The following is a 16244-nucleotide window of genomic DNA, read 5'->3' as shown; positions in this document are numbered from 1 at the left end:
TTTTGACCGCAGCAATTCTACCCAGCCAGGATAGTGTGCTACGGTTCCAGCGCCCAAGTTCCTCCCGGATCCTTCCTCCCAGAGCGGCATAGTTGGCCTGCACCATGGCTGGCAGGGTGTTGTCCAGCTGGATTCCCAGATATGGCACCCGGTCTGCCGACCAGTGTAGGGGAAAAAGATCTTGCAAGTAGGCTTTAGTGGACGGCTTAAGCGACAGATCCAGAGCCACAGATTTATCCACGTTCATCTTAAATCCTGCAATGGCAGCAAAAGTGCCTAATTCCGCAATGCTGGCTGGAAGGGCCGTTCGTGGGTTGTCTAAGGATGATATTACATTGTCAGCATAGAGGCTAACGGCGTGATGGAAGCCGCTAAACTTCACCCCCGTCGCCAGGGGATTCTGCCGTATCCGCTGGGCAAATGGCTCCATATATAGGGCAAAGAGCAGGGGTGACAACGGGCACCCCTGCCTTGTACCCCTCTCAATGGTGAAGCTCCGCGAGCTATATCCATTCACCCGCACTACCCCCGTAGGGAATTTATAGCAATTAAATACTAGGGAGCGGAACTTTTCACCAATGCCTACTTTCGCTAGGACCTGCTCTAGGTATGGCCAGTGTACTCTGTCAAACACCTTTTCGGCGTCAACCGCTAGCATCATCCTCTCTCCGGGTATTTGGGAGGCTTTATCAATAAGGTTGACGATCCGATAGGCATTTTCCACCGTCTGCCGCCCAGGTACAAACCCCGCCTGGTCCGGTTCCACGAGTCCAAGTAAATGGAGGGCCAATCGGGCTGCCAGTATCCCAGTATATAGCTTAAGATCTACGTTTAAGAGCGATATCGGCCTATAGGAGCCGCACTTGGTCCTGTCCTTCCCTGGCTTGGGAATCACAGTAAGAGATGCTCGCAAAAGATCGGGTGGGATAGCGCCAGGTGTTGAGAATGAGTTAAACAGGCGGGTGAGTATCGGCGCCAGCGTTGTGCAAAATGTTTTGTAGAAAAGGGACTTGTAGCCGTCTGGCCCAGGGGCTTTGCCATGCTTAAGTTTAGCAATGGCCGAGATCACTTCTTCAATGCGAATGTCCCTTTCCAGGTACTCCGCTTGTGAGGGCGCCAGCGAGGGGAGTGTGACCGAGTCTAAATAATTTGCTGTCGCGGTATCGTCCGGGGGATCCCCAGTGTAAAGATCCGCATAAAACCTGCGGAAGGTATCTGCAATATGGGCATCTTCCATGACTAACGTCCCGTCTGAGTCAGAAATCTCTTTCACCAGCTGCTGCTGGCGCGCTACTCGGAGTTTATGGGCCAGAAGTCGGCCGCACCTGTCTCCTCCTGTATAGTAAGTGTGTCTCAGACGCAGTGCCGCATACTCCGCCCGGTCCATATCCAAGGCCGTGAGAAGTTTACTTGCTACTTTAAGTTGCTTCCAGAACCTGGGAGCCCCTGTACGCTGGTGCATTTGTTCAAGTTCATGTACCCGCTGTGTGAGCTCGTCCCTTTTGTTTTGCCGATCTTTGTTTTCTGCCAAGGAAAGGGCCAAAAACTCCCCTCTAATTACAGCCTTCATGGCCGCCCATTGTGTCGCCAAGGATGTGTCGGTGTTGGCATTGTGTGATAGATATTCATGGATAGCGTCTGTAATGTGCTTCACTACCGTCTTCCGGTGTAGTAAGGTGTCTCAGAGGCGCCAAACCCTAGGTGGACAAGATGTCGGCGGTAAACTGAGTGTGGCGGAGACCGGTGCATGGTCCGACAAGGAGATTACTCCCATCTCCATTGCCGTAGCTAAGGCGCACATTGGCTCTGTGACCAGGAGATGGTCTAGTTGTGCGTATGTTTTATGTGCATTGGAATAGTAAGAATATTCCCTGTCCGTGGGGTGCGCGCGGCACCAGAGGTCGTGAAGACCCAATTCCGCCATCTGTTCCTTACACCCAGTGGAGAATGCCCCTGCTTGTAGAGTACGGTGTGCGGACCTGTCCAGGAGTGTGTCAAAGACCATATTGAAATCCCCTCCCAGGATGATGTGTCTATCTGGTGTGGCTGTAATGTCCATCAAGGCTGATCTTAGGAAGCGTTCCTGCTGCTCATTAGGGCTATATAAGGATCCAATCGTAAATGCTAGCCCCCCTATCCTGAATCTGTATGCCAACAACCTCCCCTTCTGTTCCGCGCACTTGTATAATACCTCTCCTCTAAAATGCCTCTTCACTAGAATCGCTACCCCTGCTGTCTTGGTGGTGCTAGGTGAGAAAAATTGCGTTAGGAATTTGTGAGAGCGCAGCCGATGGCAGTCGCGAGATAGCAGGTGAGTTTCTTGTAGCAGGCAGATCTCTGCGTGAGTGCTTTCTAAGTGGGATAATACTGCACGCCGCTTAACCGGGTAATTTAGGCCCCGCACTTCAGGGTCAAAACCTTAATTGTCATGGCTGGCATTTAAACTGATGTAACCCATAGCGCTGAACCTCTGTCTGACCAAAGAGGTGTGTGTGATTGCTTCAAGGGTATGTAAAACTTCAGCACTGCACATGACGCCCCCCCATCCCCTCCCAGTTCCCTCCCTAACCCCAACTACCATGTCCACAACCTTCCCCCCCATCCCCGGCCCCCCCCCCTCCCTTGTCCTCCTCCCCCCTCCCTTCCCCCAATTCGAAACCCCCAATTGCATACCATAGTCTTGTGCCTGTCAATAACCAGTGCAGGTCCGTAGAAAGTCATCATAGTGGGAAATGTGGCCGTGGAAACCCTTCTGGCTCCCCGCCCCTCACCCCTCAATTAAGTAGAAGAAAGAAGGACTTCACCACCCATCAATGCTGCTTAGGAAGGCTCAGAGGTGTCTCTAACCACCTCTTGGACGGCCGCTGCCCGTTCCTGTGCAATTGTCTCCGGGTGGGGCCTGTGGCGCGCCCTGGAGCGTCGTCTTCTTTGGACCCGTTGCCATCCATCGCGAGAGTGCTGTGTGGGGTCATCCTGAGATCCATGTGGTGAAGCTTCTCTGGATTCCGCTTCTTCCGGTAGCTCGAGCTGTAGCAGGGAACAGGTGTCACTGAAAGAGCGGAGCTGATGCAGTTTCCCCTGCCATTTAAATATAATGCGGAACGGGTGGCCCCATGAATATGTCCTGTAGAAACTTCGTGACCACTTTGAATGTTCGCCGCTTCTGCAGCGTGATTGCTGATAAGTCTTGAAATAGGGCGATGGAGTCTCCTCGAAACTGCAGTGGTTGTTTCTGCCGGGCCATCTGTAGAATGCGCTCCTTCAGAGGGAAGTCCGGAAGGTATGCTAAGATATCTGGTGGTGGGGCTGGTGTGCGTCTCGCCAAGCCCACTCTGTGCGCTCGATCTATACAGATTGCAAAGTCCGAGGGCTCCCCTAGGATTTCTCTAAACAGGTCCTGCAGGTAGCAGGTCACGCTGTTCCCCTCTGCTTTCACTGGCACATTTCGGACGCGAATGTTGTTCCTGCGGGAACGGTTCTCCAGGTATTCCGCGTGGGCCTGCAGGTCCACCTGTTGCTCCTGTAGGCGTAGTACCTCCTGTTGTAGTTGAACCAGCTCCTCATCGCGGGTATGGCCAGAGTCCTCTATAGCAGCCACTCTCTCACAAGGCCATCAATATCTCGGCGGAGCTCCCTCTGTTCCCCAGCGAGATCTTGCTTCAACGTCTGGAAGTCATCCCGGAGAGTGTTAAAGAGGGATTCTAGGAACGACCTTGTGATGGGCACTTCCCCTTCTTCTTGCTGTTGGGCAGTGGAGTGTACCGTGGGAGATGTAGCTGTCGGGGCTTTCTCCCCCTTTGGAGTGTTGTGCTGAGCATATCCGTGATGGTACGGTTGCCTCTTCGGCTTGCGTTGGCCATGTTGCCACCAAGTCTTAAGCCCTCACCTGTTGCAGAGGGTCGGGTCAGGGGTATACCTCTGTGGTTTATTCTAGATTTAATCGCTCCTCGGTTGTATCAAAGAGGGACGGCCTCTACCATGAAGAATCAACGGATGAATCTCCTGCACTCGCGTTCCTTGGTCTCCGGCCCCTGCGCCGCACCATGTCAGCTCGACCGTAGCTGGGCCGTGGGTGTGCCCCGTTCTCTTGTGCAGATGGCGCGGTACTCCAGGTCTCCCAAAGGTGCCCACAAATGAGTCCTGGCCCATACAGCTAGTGAACGACAACCAACCCTTCTTCTAGTACCGGCGCGTAGCCCCTCAGTCCAACACCACCGAGTCCTGGATCACGACTTGTCGTGTTGAAGATAGAGCTGGGGTAGATCCTACTTAGGCACAAAGGGATATATAGATGCAACCTAAGGCCGTTTTCTGTCGTACAGCTGGGAATGCCCGGAGCACTTGCTTGGTCTTTTGCCTTCTCCCGTGCTTTTCAGTGTAGTGCTCCTCCGATCCTGAGGTGCCCCTAGCCAGTGCGTCTACGTGAACCTCCCTGGCAGGGACAGTCCCTCCAGAGCTTGTGAAATCCCCGGGTGAGAGCAGCGTAGTAGATCTCTCAATCAGCTGACGGGGTGGCCAAATCAGTCTAGGTACTAGGCCGGCCTCTCCAGATCCTCACTTTACCCCGGCCTATGGTGGCACTCCGCTAAGTAGGTGTGTAAGGCACCCCCGCTCCCTGCACAATCGATCTTCCCTGTCTCCAAGGCCAACCAGGCCCCCCGCCGGGAGCTCGATTACGCTCCCTGAGTGTCTGCCGCAACCACCCTCGGCATCGCTCCTCACCTCAGTCTGTTGGCGTGGTGCACCTCTCCACCTCGGGACCCTTGGGCTCAACGCTGGATTGGGCTCGATCACCCGGGCGGACTGCCTTACTGCTGCCTCCAAGTCCTTCCTCCTGTGTCCAGAGGGGAGTGTGGCACAGCGCTGAGCTGCCGACTTTACTGCCCCCACTGCATGCCTCTTCCCGCCAGTGTTCTGGGAGCTGCAATTTGCCTGCCGGCCTTATCCCTTCTTGTCTGCTGTGGCCCGAGCCGGGCCCGACCCTCCGGGCCTCGCCTCTTGTCCCTCTGGTGCCAATCCGATACCGGGCCGACCACGCCCAGACTCGCGGTTTGGGCCTGAGTCCCCAATCAACCAGGGAGCTGGGCCCGGTGCTGCAGGCCTCCGCCAGAGGCCTCTATAACGGGCAGTCTGCCCCTTCCAGGCCCGACCTCGACCCTGGGCCGGGCACACACTTCGGGCAGGCCCAAGACCGGGTCCCGTTCTTTATTTTGCCGCTTCCGGGAGTGTCCCGTGCCTCACCGCTCCACTATGGTCTCTCCGGTGGCAATCTGTCCCGGGGCCGGTCTGCTTCCTCCCGCTAAGCTCCCCGTGTCTTTAGACTTTCACTGGTCTGCGCCTCTCACAGCTTTAGAGCAGCCCAGGCAAGATACGGCGGGGCGCTGGCTTTCTCTCACCACCAGGCCCGCGACTGGGCCCTCTAGTTTAAGGCATCAGGGGCCTCCGCTCTCTGCTCCCCGGGCGGGCCGCGATGGGGGCCGCCGGTCTTTCAGCCCGGTAGCGGGCCCGTGCTCCAAATAGCTGAGCTCTGATCCAGGCCACTCTGGGAGACGATCCTCCTCTACAGCTGGGCTCGTCTTCAGCGCCAGGGCGGGCTCCTCACTCCGTGAAGGCCCGAAGCCGGGGCCTCAATTTTCGCGACCCCTTGCTGGCCCTACGTCTCTCCGCCGGCTTGGTGTCAGCGGCCGCCAACCGTATCCTCCAGCTGCTCCTCTCCCAGTTTACAGGCGGCCAGCCCCTCGCAGGGCAGCTGATAGGGGCGACTCAGCTGTGTACCTTGCCAGGACCTGCCCCACGCCGTCACAGAGCCCCTCACTGCTCCGTCGTAGCCGCCATTTCAGGCAACGCGGCCAGAAACAGCTGCCTTCAAAAAGTCGCTACGAGGGTTGCCTCCCCTCCGGAACGTCTCTTGTAGGGTCGTACACGTTCTCTGTAACTTCACCGGTTGAAGGTGTGACTTTTGCGGGGCAAAGTGTGCTATTAAGGGGCTTTAGAGGAGATCAGGGCAGGGAGCCATTAAAACCTGCATCTGATCAGGTCTCCATCTTGGCCACGCCCCCCACTGTGCCACTTTAAACATGAATTAAACAACCCTGAATGCTACTCTCATCAAGCTCCTCTGGAACCCAAACCCTCCTACACCCACCCAACATACTTGTTTTCTCTATGATTTGTAGCCCTGGCGCCCTCTTCGTAGCACTGTGGTCTACAGGACACCACTTCAGTATGAAGAATATCTCCACCCTGGCTCTGTGCAAAGCCACTACTACCCTGCCTGTTCCCCTCCACACCTTTGTTTCTAGTTATGCCTACGCCTTGGGAGTTGGCTGGTATCACTCCCTTGCCCCAGCGCTCTATGCTCGCTGTTACAAAAGGGGTCAGAGCATTCTGATTCTCCTGAGGCTTCCTGATTTTATCGGTGGCCGCCATGACAATTGGAGTCTGTATTCCTCTGTCCCTTTCCATGCTAAGAGAGGCTCCACCCAGCGCTTCCTGTAGGCCAACCAATGGCACCACAACTTCACTGACTGACACGACTACTTCCAACTGTTTGCCCTAATTAACTGCTCACCCTAGTTGTTATCAACTGCATCTTTCACAGGTAATGCCATCACAGCTTTTTAAAAAGGCAGAGAAGCACATCTGCACATGCCATGTAAAATTCTAATTTATGCACACACACTGTCTGAAACAAGACCTCTAGTCCACACATGCACACACTGTGAAACATAATATCATATGTATCCATTTATAATGTGTGTGTCTCATATGCACACACGGCTTCACATATGAGCGTGCAAGATTAGACGACCATGTTTTAGGAACAGTGGAGGTAAAATTAACCGGGGGCAATGAATTCCACTCCGCTAGCAAAGGTTGCGGAGATTAGGGGACATATGTATCAAGCCCTTTTGCCGTTCGCAAATGGGCCGATTCTCAGAATCGGCTCGTTTGCGAATGGGACAAGGCCTTTTGGGCTGTATTATCCCAAAAGGGCATCGAAAATTAGAGAATTGCAAAATTTGCGATTCTCTATTTTGCGATTTCAGTAGAACGCACCAAAGTTGTGCGAATTTGGCAAAAGAAATTGCAAATTACCACCAACTGACAGTGTGTGGTATTTTGCTAATTCTTTAAAAAAAGCACTTTTTTGCTTTTTTCAAAGTGCCATGTGCCACACATACATGCCCTTAGGGCAGGTATGTGCGCCATATGTGCACACATACATATTTCAGGGGTGAAAGAGAGTGTCCGTTTGACACCCTGGCACCCTTGAAATTGCATTCACAATTTGCGATTCTCTAATTGTGAATCACAAATTGAGAATTTCTTCCCATTCATTCCTATGGGCCTCCTACCCCATAGGAATGAATGGGAAGGTTTTCCTTAATTGCGATTCGCTATTTGCTAATTGCAATTACGGAATGCCAAAGAATCGCAAAATATTTGCTACGTTTTAGTTACATCCCGTTTTGCTATTCTCAAATAGCAATTCTCTAAAAATCGCTATTTGAGAATCGCAATAACGGTATTTGATACATATGCCCCTAGGTGACTACGCGTTTCACTGAAAACACGGAATCCATGCAATGATTCCAACTTCTCTTTGTAGTGTTATGTTTTTAAGACCAACAACTTCTGTGTAGAATGATGGCATACATACACTTAAGTAAAAGAAATATAAACATGTTAGTTGTACTGTGATAGAATTATATGTTTGCCTGGTCATGTAAATGTACACTTGTGTTAGATGAGTATTTTGGATCAGAGTGTTTGGCATTTTAACAAACAGAGTACAATGTTGTTAGATATGGTTTGATGTACATTAAGTTACATTTAGTGGTATTGGTCATTAACATAGTACATTTAAACAGATTTCAACAGCTTTAGTAACTTATAATGTGCTGAAGTTCATTAATCACTGCCAGAGACCTAGGACTTCTAGTAGCAGGAACATGTTGACTAAGTAAGGTGTATGGTTGTCCGTTGACAGCCTTACTCTAAACATGGACAGACCTCATTGGAGCCAGGCATTTGAACATACTGTTTCTGATTGGGCTGTTGTTTTTGCATTTGTAGCCCTAAGTGGTAAGGGTATGCCCAGATGTGGGTCCCGTGCACACCATGCCACTGGAGTTAAGTTACCCTAGCTGATGAATAATCATATTCATAGGTATCAAGTTTTTCAACTCTATGCGCAAGTAACCTTCAACCACTCCAGACTTTTTCTGATTTTAAAATGTATACAGAACTTGAATTTCCAGAATGGCAGGGCTTTAAGTGGGGTGGGCTCTTCTGGGTCTCAGACCCGGTAGTAATTAAAACAAGTGATTTGCACTGATTAACTATAGTGCCACATATTTTCTATGTTTGGGCCCAGGACAGCATTCAGTTGTAAGTCCTGTCTAGATATAGCTTTAGCTATTTCACTTTCTTTATTTATTAAAACATAATCATACATATTAATGCATAGAAAGGTTCTGATTCAGCTCTCCTCGTCTATTGGTCTGTTTAACTGCAATGCACATTTTGCTTTCACCTACCACCATCAACTTGGGAGCTTGGATTAGCATTAATTGCCACCTCAAGTTTGGAACCCGTAGATTTAAATGGGCACATATTAGGAGGTTAAAATAAAAGGAAATGCTGCTATTTGTAAGTTTCAGTGTGAATATTGCCATCTGCAGTCCTTCTGAACAGTCACTCATATTGTGGTCAGAAAGAATGTTCAAGGATCAATGATGCACTAAGACAGTGCTGGCTCTGGAATCGAGTTAGCACTGCAAGCAGCACTAGTCCAAGAAACAAGAATAAGCTCAGGAAGCGTCTGGAAACAAGTACTAACAAAAGCTCAGGAACCAGGGTGACCTACGCTGGACTGAAAGAAACTGTGGCCTATTAGAGCTGACTATGGTCACATGCCTCAGGTGTGAGCAGGATAGCACCAGACAGCCACAGGTGTGCTGCATTCCTCCAACCACCCCTGGACTGCACGGGTGGAGAATAAGCAGGGTGCAGAGAATTCTGGGCCTCATTTATGAGAAATGACGTACCGCTGCGTGAAAGCAGCGATGCGTCACTTCTCGGTGCGCACTCCTTGCGTCATGATTGATGATTCATATTTATAATATGAAGCATCATGTCGCAAGGAGTTACAGATACGTCAGTGTTTCTGACATATCTGTAGGCGCAAAAGTGACGCATTGCTGGAGTGTGTCACAAAAGTGATGCAACTCCAGCAATGTTTACTTTCACATGGGCAAGTCCCATGTGTTAGTGCCTTTGTCAGTCTTACGCCTGCCATGAAGCAGGCGTAAGATTTTGACGCATTATCAGCCCAAGAAATGGCGCACTGAAATCTTATAGTTTTCACTGCGTCACTTCCATGACCCTTTCTTGCGTCAAAACGCCTCCCTTGCATTCATTATACCTGGCACTGGTATCATGTGGCTCTGGGGTTTACAAAGTGACGCATGTACCTAGATGCGTCACTTTGTAAATATGGCAGAACAAGACGTATTTTTTTAGGCCACTGGTGCATCACAAAAAGTGACGCACCGGCGGCGTAAAATTGACGCACAGCCTCATAAATGAGGCCCCCTATGTATAGGAGATTTTAGCAAAAGCAGTCTTGCTTCCACCAAAGTGTGCATGGATTAAAAATTAATATGAATTTCATAATCATGTCCAAAAGGCTGGAAGTTAGTATGTGGGATTACCAGAAGGTCCGGAAGCTTATTTGAACGCAGAAACTCTGACAGGTATGTCCCTGATAGCAGGCACGAGAGCGCAGGGAGTGACTTGTGATTGGAGGGCTGCGAAAAGCTAAGGCAGGGGGAGTGGAACACATCACGCTGCAACCAAGAGAAGGGGCTCCATGCGCGAGCCCTTGAGACCCTGTGGCCTTTCCTGGAGGACTTGATGTTGCTTGCCAAATTTTAAGGGTGTATTAGCCATGAATGCTCAGTCAGACCAGTTCTGAACATATCACCGTTGAAATTGTAACTCTTAAAATGTAACAGTTCTGAGATGACGCAGATAGGCTTATTAGTTTGAAACAGTACAATTTGAAAAACGATAAAATCGGTCTCTGGAAAAGTGCCACTTCCCATGTCAAAGGAGTAAGAGCACATACCTACACCTTTCTGGGGGTCTAGGAGATGGCCGCAGCTAAGAACTGGGTAATGGGTGCATTTTACCAAGGCAGGGGAGAGTTAATCTGGGACAAGGTGAACTATGTAGAAACATCCCTGCCTACAATGTACACCTTTCAGGGAGGGTGTCCAGGATGTCCAACACACTTCTGTTCCTGTGCTAGAGTCACATCACATAGTCTGGGTTGTTTGAGACAACAGGGACCTGCCTCAGAAAGAAGGTGTACCACCAGTGGCCTTTGCATGGCTGTTGAGCTCACTAGACCAAAAACTACAGGGTGCCTAGAAAACAGTCAAGAGCAGGGTCGCACAGATTTCCAAAGCCATCCAAGGGGCTTTCATTGCAAGTCTATTTATGCTCCCCTAAAATTCTCAGAACTGTAGGGAGTGTATAGCTAAGATGTACCCTCACTTACCTTTTCAAGATATGGAAAGGGCACATTTTCAGGACCCTTACTCCCAGCTTTCCCAGTCACATCATTATAAATATAGTTATACATTGCTGCAGGTCCCAACAGCATTAACCCCTGCCACAACATAACAGGACACATGGACACCCTTCACTATTATGCCTGTTTGATTATATGTCACTATTCCCCCCAAGATGTTCAAAGACAACCATCAATGATGTTTACTTCTTCTACCCACAGGAACGTTACTAAACAGTTGATTCCTGGGACTAACTCAGCTCTTCAGGTGCTCCCCAGAGAACACGCCTCAGGTAAGTGCCAGCCCTGCACATGGTGCACTAAACCAACAACTGTCAAGCTGAGAAGCATCCGAATGGTTGCTGGAGGTGGTGTGGGTCCAATTAAGGCACAGTACCTGCTGTGTCAAAGAGTCCGGGCCGTCAAGCATATGAATATATATATATATATATATATATATATATATATATATATATATATATATATATATATATATATATATATATATATATATATATATATATATATATAGCCACTGAATAATGGTACACTAACTCAGGAGGGACTTCACTCCGCTTCCTCATCAGACTGAATGCTCTATAATTTCTTTTACGCGCACCATTATCAACTTACGAGTCTCTGCCCTAGTTCTTTATATAAAACCCTCCCAAGCATCCCCCTTAAAGGTCTGCATATACCTAACATATTTCACCATGTGAGATCCTCATTGCCCTACATTCTTATGCAAGACATTACGATATAATTATTTGTTTGTAGTCAGAATGTTTATGTTTTGCAAATATCTTTACACTTTTTTACAGAAAAATAATGTTTCATATTAAATTGCAAGCCAATGAGCAAGCAAAATATTCCTTCTTTAGTTTTGACTTCACTGCACAGTTCTACCTTAGATCCATGTAACAAGATAACCTGTAAATGGTTTAGGTAAACCATGGCAAGTTGGGACCAAGTTGGAATGACAGCCCCTAGAGGGCTGCTCTGCAGCCCTTCGGTGATTATCATGAAGTCTGGGACATTTACCGTCTCATCATATGCTTTGGTTCTCACAAACCTTGATGAAGTTGCAGAAATGGATGGTAGAGCACCAATTAAAGCTGAAATCACAAACAGCTGAATTTATGCTAATTTTCTCTGTCACCTCCAACCTCCTGGTCCTCTCCACAATGGTTCAGCTTAATATTGAAGATGCTAAATCTTGGAGAGAAACTTCACAACACAATGTCACGCCAGTGACTTCACCAAGAATATCAAGGAGTGCCTGGTGGAGCTATAAAAATAAACTTCTCTTTGTGTTATACAAGGTCTGCCTTCTACCCAACAATGCCTTCTGTGCTGCTGCCACTTCAAGTGCATTTTGTCCATTTTACTCAGTTCTCACCTCCTCATATTTGATCCCCCTTGGTACCAAATGCATCGTTAAAGCAGCCTGCTTCGGACATAGAATACTGAGCACTGAGTCTTTATGTGCCATTCAGAAATCACAAGATGCTATGGAGAGCCTTGTCATCTGTGCAACATGGAGACTATGAGACACTAAGCATACGTGGATGAGACCCAATCCATACGTGCTCTTAAAATCTGGAATTACTGAAGCAAGGCCTGTGTCAGACAGCTCTAAACATAGGCCTTTAATTGAGATTGATAACAGGTTCTTCCTAGTAGTCACCTTTCAGCCAAACCTTCTATGTTCTCCTAAGCTGAAACTGCTCCATGCTCCCAAATTACCTAATTTATACCCTCTGTTTTCCCTGAGCCCTCTCCCCACATTCTTCCAGCATACAAATTCCCTTCTTCCCACTCTGGATCCTTATAAATTGAAAAACTGACTTCACACACTGCTATCATGCTTAGATGACATCACCTCTGGATAGTTCATTTGATGGCAGACCCATCGTTCTTGTACAAGTCCGGCTGTGATCTTGCCTATCTTTTTGTTCCTTTGTACAGTCCTTTGTATTTTGACCATTATTATTGTTTATTAGTCAATTAACCCCTTCGCCACGGCATGAATTTCGAGGTGGCGCGGTTGGGGGAGCAGGCGGCGTGTGCTCATGACGGCGTGGTTCCTTCACCCGCTCACTAATTTGCCCGTACAGGTGGGGAATTAGCACCGCTTGGGAGGAGCGGCAGCTGCATGATGGAACCACGCTGTCATGAGCACACGCCGCCCGTGGCCCATGACGGCGTGCTTCCGTCATGCCCACGCAAGGGGTAAAAATCATAAACCTAACACAATACACAACGATAAAAGGAAACTTACAATAACATCATAGGACTACTTCGGCCATAATACCTCATGTTTTTTGTGCCTTTACACTTTCCTTTAGCCCTTCCTTTCAATTAAATAAAAGCCCCAATACAAAAAAAAAGTCTCACAATGACTTGATCAGGCCACAACAAATTTATAGTACTTCCGAATAACTTTCTCCTAAAATCACTACTATGGGTGCAAAAGTGCGTAAGTACAGATTTGAGCAGCAGTAGTGGGTGCACTGGTTTTCAGTCAAATATAGTACCCATGTACGAGACTGTCCTTTAATTAAGACCGATGCGTAAGACAAATGTGCCAAATTAAGTAAAATTATTGTCTTAACAAAACGAGGTAGAGAACAGCCACTATAGAGGAACCTAGCAACAATAAATTTATAACACTGCCGTTTATCGTTCTCATAAAAACAATACTATAGGTGTTAAAGTGCTTGAGTGCAAATTCAAACAGCGGAAATAGGTACTAAGCTAGGTGGACGATGGTTTTCAGTCAAATATGGTACCTATGTGCAAAACTGTGCTTCTATAGGAACCAATCTCCAAGACAAAAATGCTGAGTTGAGTAAGTAGCCTGAACGTACTGTTTACATGCTCGTATAGCTATGTCTAAAAGCACATACCAGAATTAATCTCTTCCATGCTCGTCATGAGTCACAGTAGAGCTGTGCTCATGACGAGCTGGGCTCGTCATAACTGCCGCGGTCTGCCCACGTGCGATTGATTCCCTGCCTGTGCGGGCAAATTAGTCAGTGGGCGGAGTCGTGACAAGCCTAGCTCGTCATGAGCACAGCTCTACTGTGACTCATGACGAGCTGGGCTCGTTACGAGCACCGCGGCGCTGCAGCTCCCCCACGCCGTGGGGGAATAGCCCCTGCAGCAAAGGGGTTAACACAGCCTAAAATCAAGTGCCAGGACCCTCTCCCCCCAAGATCACTCATTACCTTATATTAATCCATTACAAGATTTTTAAAAATAGCCAAAAACTGCACTAGTCTAATGTTCAACTTTGTGTTACTTGGATCCATTGACTCCACGAGTGCAGTCCTCCAGGATCTGATTCCCCGGTCTGAAAATTCACGCCTTAGTAGATTTCTTCATTGATCAATCAACATTGGACAGATGCATATAATGTGGAGCAAAATCTCTACTTCCTGATGGCACAAACGACAGGTCCGGGCTTCGGAACAAACCACCCATCCTCCATTTTGGGATAAGGTCTAACATGTATTGTATTTGTAATTGTATTGAAGCCAATATACAGGTAGCATTGTGCTATAAATCAAAATGGCAAGTAACAAACTTTTTAAGCACATCACTTCCTGCCTTACACCCTGGCTAAATTCCCCTGGAGAGGGTAAGGTTAGCTTGGTTCAATATGACCAATGTCTTAAAAAGGTTTACAAAGGCTGCTTTTAGCTTCTAACCCACACTGAGGCTAAGGCATGTGTTGCAGTGTTCTCTGACAGATAGGAAGGTGATGTCATGAGTTGGGAGGGCTCTAAAAATGTACACTTCATCAGTTGTGTGTGTTCTCTGCACTTTTGCGGAACTGAGCTAAGACATGTCGGTTTCATCATGCCAAATGCGGCATAAAGTGGTGTTGGTGATTCATCTCATTCAATGCTTCCAAGTCATTACCACCACACATACAGAGCATCCTATTACTAAGAGGTAACTCACAAAACCTTATGTAAAACCAAAGACAATTTGAATAATTAAAGCTCACAGTGTTTCTGAAAATAAATGGACAAAGCCTGGCAGGATCAAAAGATGGTAATGAAAATGAAACAGAATGCTTCCAGTACCATCATTTTGAAGATGAAAAACAACATGAACAGTTAACCACATGACAATTAAACATTGAAAGTACACTGAAAGAAACATATTCTACAAAAGATACTAAAGGTGAGTATGGGAGATGCAGTGATACAAATGACACAGAAAGAAATGCTGAATGCGAAACAATTTAATTCTAAAATAGGTATTGCTCTAAAATTATCTGGCAGAAACACTTTCAACAATTTTAATATTTGGTGTAACTGGTAAATATTTATAAAAAACTACTAAACAATTAAAAGTTTTCTAACCCTCTCGAAATACAAAATAATGTTGTGTCGTATTTTCAGTTGTATTAAACACACAAAACCAACTTCTAAATCTTTGGCCCTTATTTATGAGGCCTTGCGTCAGTTTTGCGCCGCCGGTGCGTCACTTTTTGTGACGCACCAGCGGCGTAAAATATGCGCCTTGTTGCGCCATATTTAAAAAGTGACGCATCTAGGTAGTTGCGTCACTTTTTAAACCCCTGCGTCACATTATACCTGCGTCAGGTATAATGTATGCAGAGGGGGCGTTCCCCCGCAAAGAGCCTCGTAATAGTGACGCAGTGAAATCTATGAGATTTCACTGCATCACTTTTAGGATGCTGTTGCGTCAAAATCTTACGCCTGCCTCACAGCAGGCGTAAGACTGACGCAAGCCCTTTCACATGGGGCTTTCCCCATGTGAAAGGACGCATTGCTGGAGTTGCGTCACTTTTGTGACACATTCCAGCAATGCATCACTTTTGCGCTTACAGATACGTCAGAAATACTGACGTATCTGTAAGTCCTTGCGACATGATGCGTCATAAATTAAATATGACGCATCATTGGTGTCGCAAGGAGTGCTCAGTGAAAAGTGACGCATCGCTGTTTTCACGCAGCGATGCGTCACTTTTCATAAATGAGGCCTTTTGTATTTAGTCATTGGTTTTGCGTGTAGAATGCAACTGAAAATATCAGAAAAAGTATTTTGTATTTCCAGAGGTTTAGAATAATTTGTATTTTGAATATATTGTGCAAAATGTGCACATTATGTCTTGTATACAATGCAATGAACTCAAACTTTTCTGTCTTATGAATTAATAAACTGACTTGTTATATCGATCAGAGTTACAGTTTGGGCTCAGTTTGCGTGCCTTGGTGTATAAATGGCAGCCGCTAGAAGATATAGGCAATTAATGGTTATATGTGTGATACAATCTCCACTTCCACTATAATTTGATTTTCTGTAAACCTATTGACATTAGGTTACAGTGGTGAGCAATGTCCTTGTAGAAAATCCCAGGGCCTTCCGAAATACAGTTTGGTACAAATATGCCGCGGGGCACTGGTATCATAAGGCATTATGTATGAAACCATATATTGGTTATAAAGACTTAGGGAAGCCCTTTGTGTCTTTACTGCCAATGTCTATGAAGTGCTCACATTGTATGCATATTTTGTTGTGTTCACTGTCCACTGATACAGATGTCACTCAGACAGATACATTTGGCATTTTATTTTTTTATTGTAGACACTCACTGATAGATTTCTTCCTCAACTGCTAGCAG

General features: G+C 47.3%; 1 protein-coding gene across 1 annotated transcript in view; it reads left to right on the top strand.

Annotated features, from left to right (window-relative positions):
• Positions 1-16244, top strand: part of LOC147740915 (NXPE family member 3-like) — an 89607-nt gene that overhangs the window by 58071 nt on the left and 15292 nt on the right. Inside the window, exon 3 of the mRNA XM_086959908.1 lies at positions 10805-10875. Coding sequence (XP_086816034.1) covers positions 10805-10875 — 71 coding nt within the window. The remainder of the gene's footprint in view (positions 1-10804; positions 10876-16244) is intronic.

Source organism: Lissotriton vulgaris, chromosome 1_1 (assembly GCF_964263255.1).
Source record: "Lissotriton vulgaris chromosome 1_1, aLisVul1.2, whole genome shotgun sequence".
Classification (NCBI taxonomy): Eukaryota; Metazoa; Chordata; class Amphibia; order Caudata; family Salamandridae; genus Lissotriton; species Lissotriton vulgaris.
This window is presented reverse-complemented; position numbering and strand designations above follow the sequence as displayed.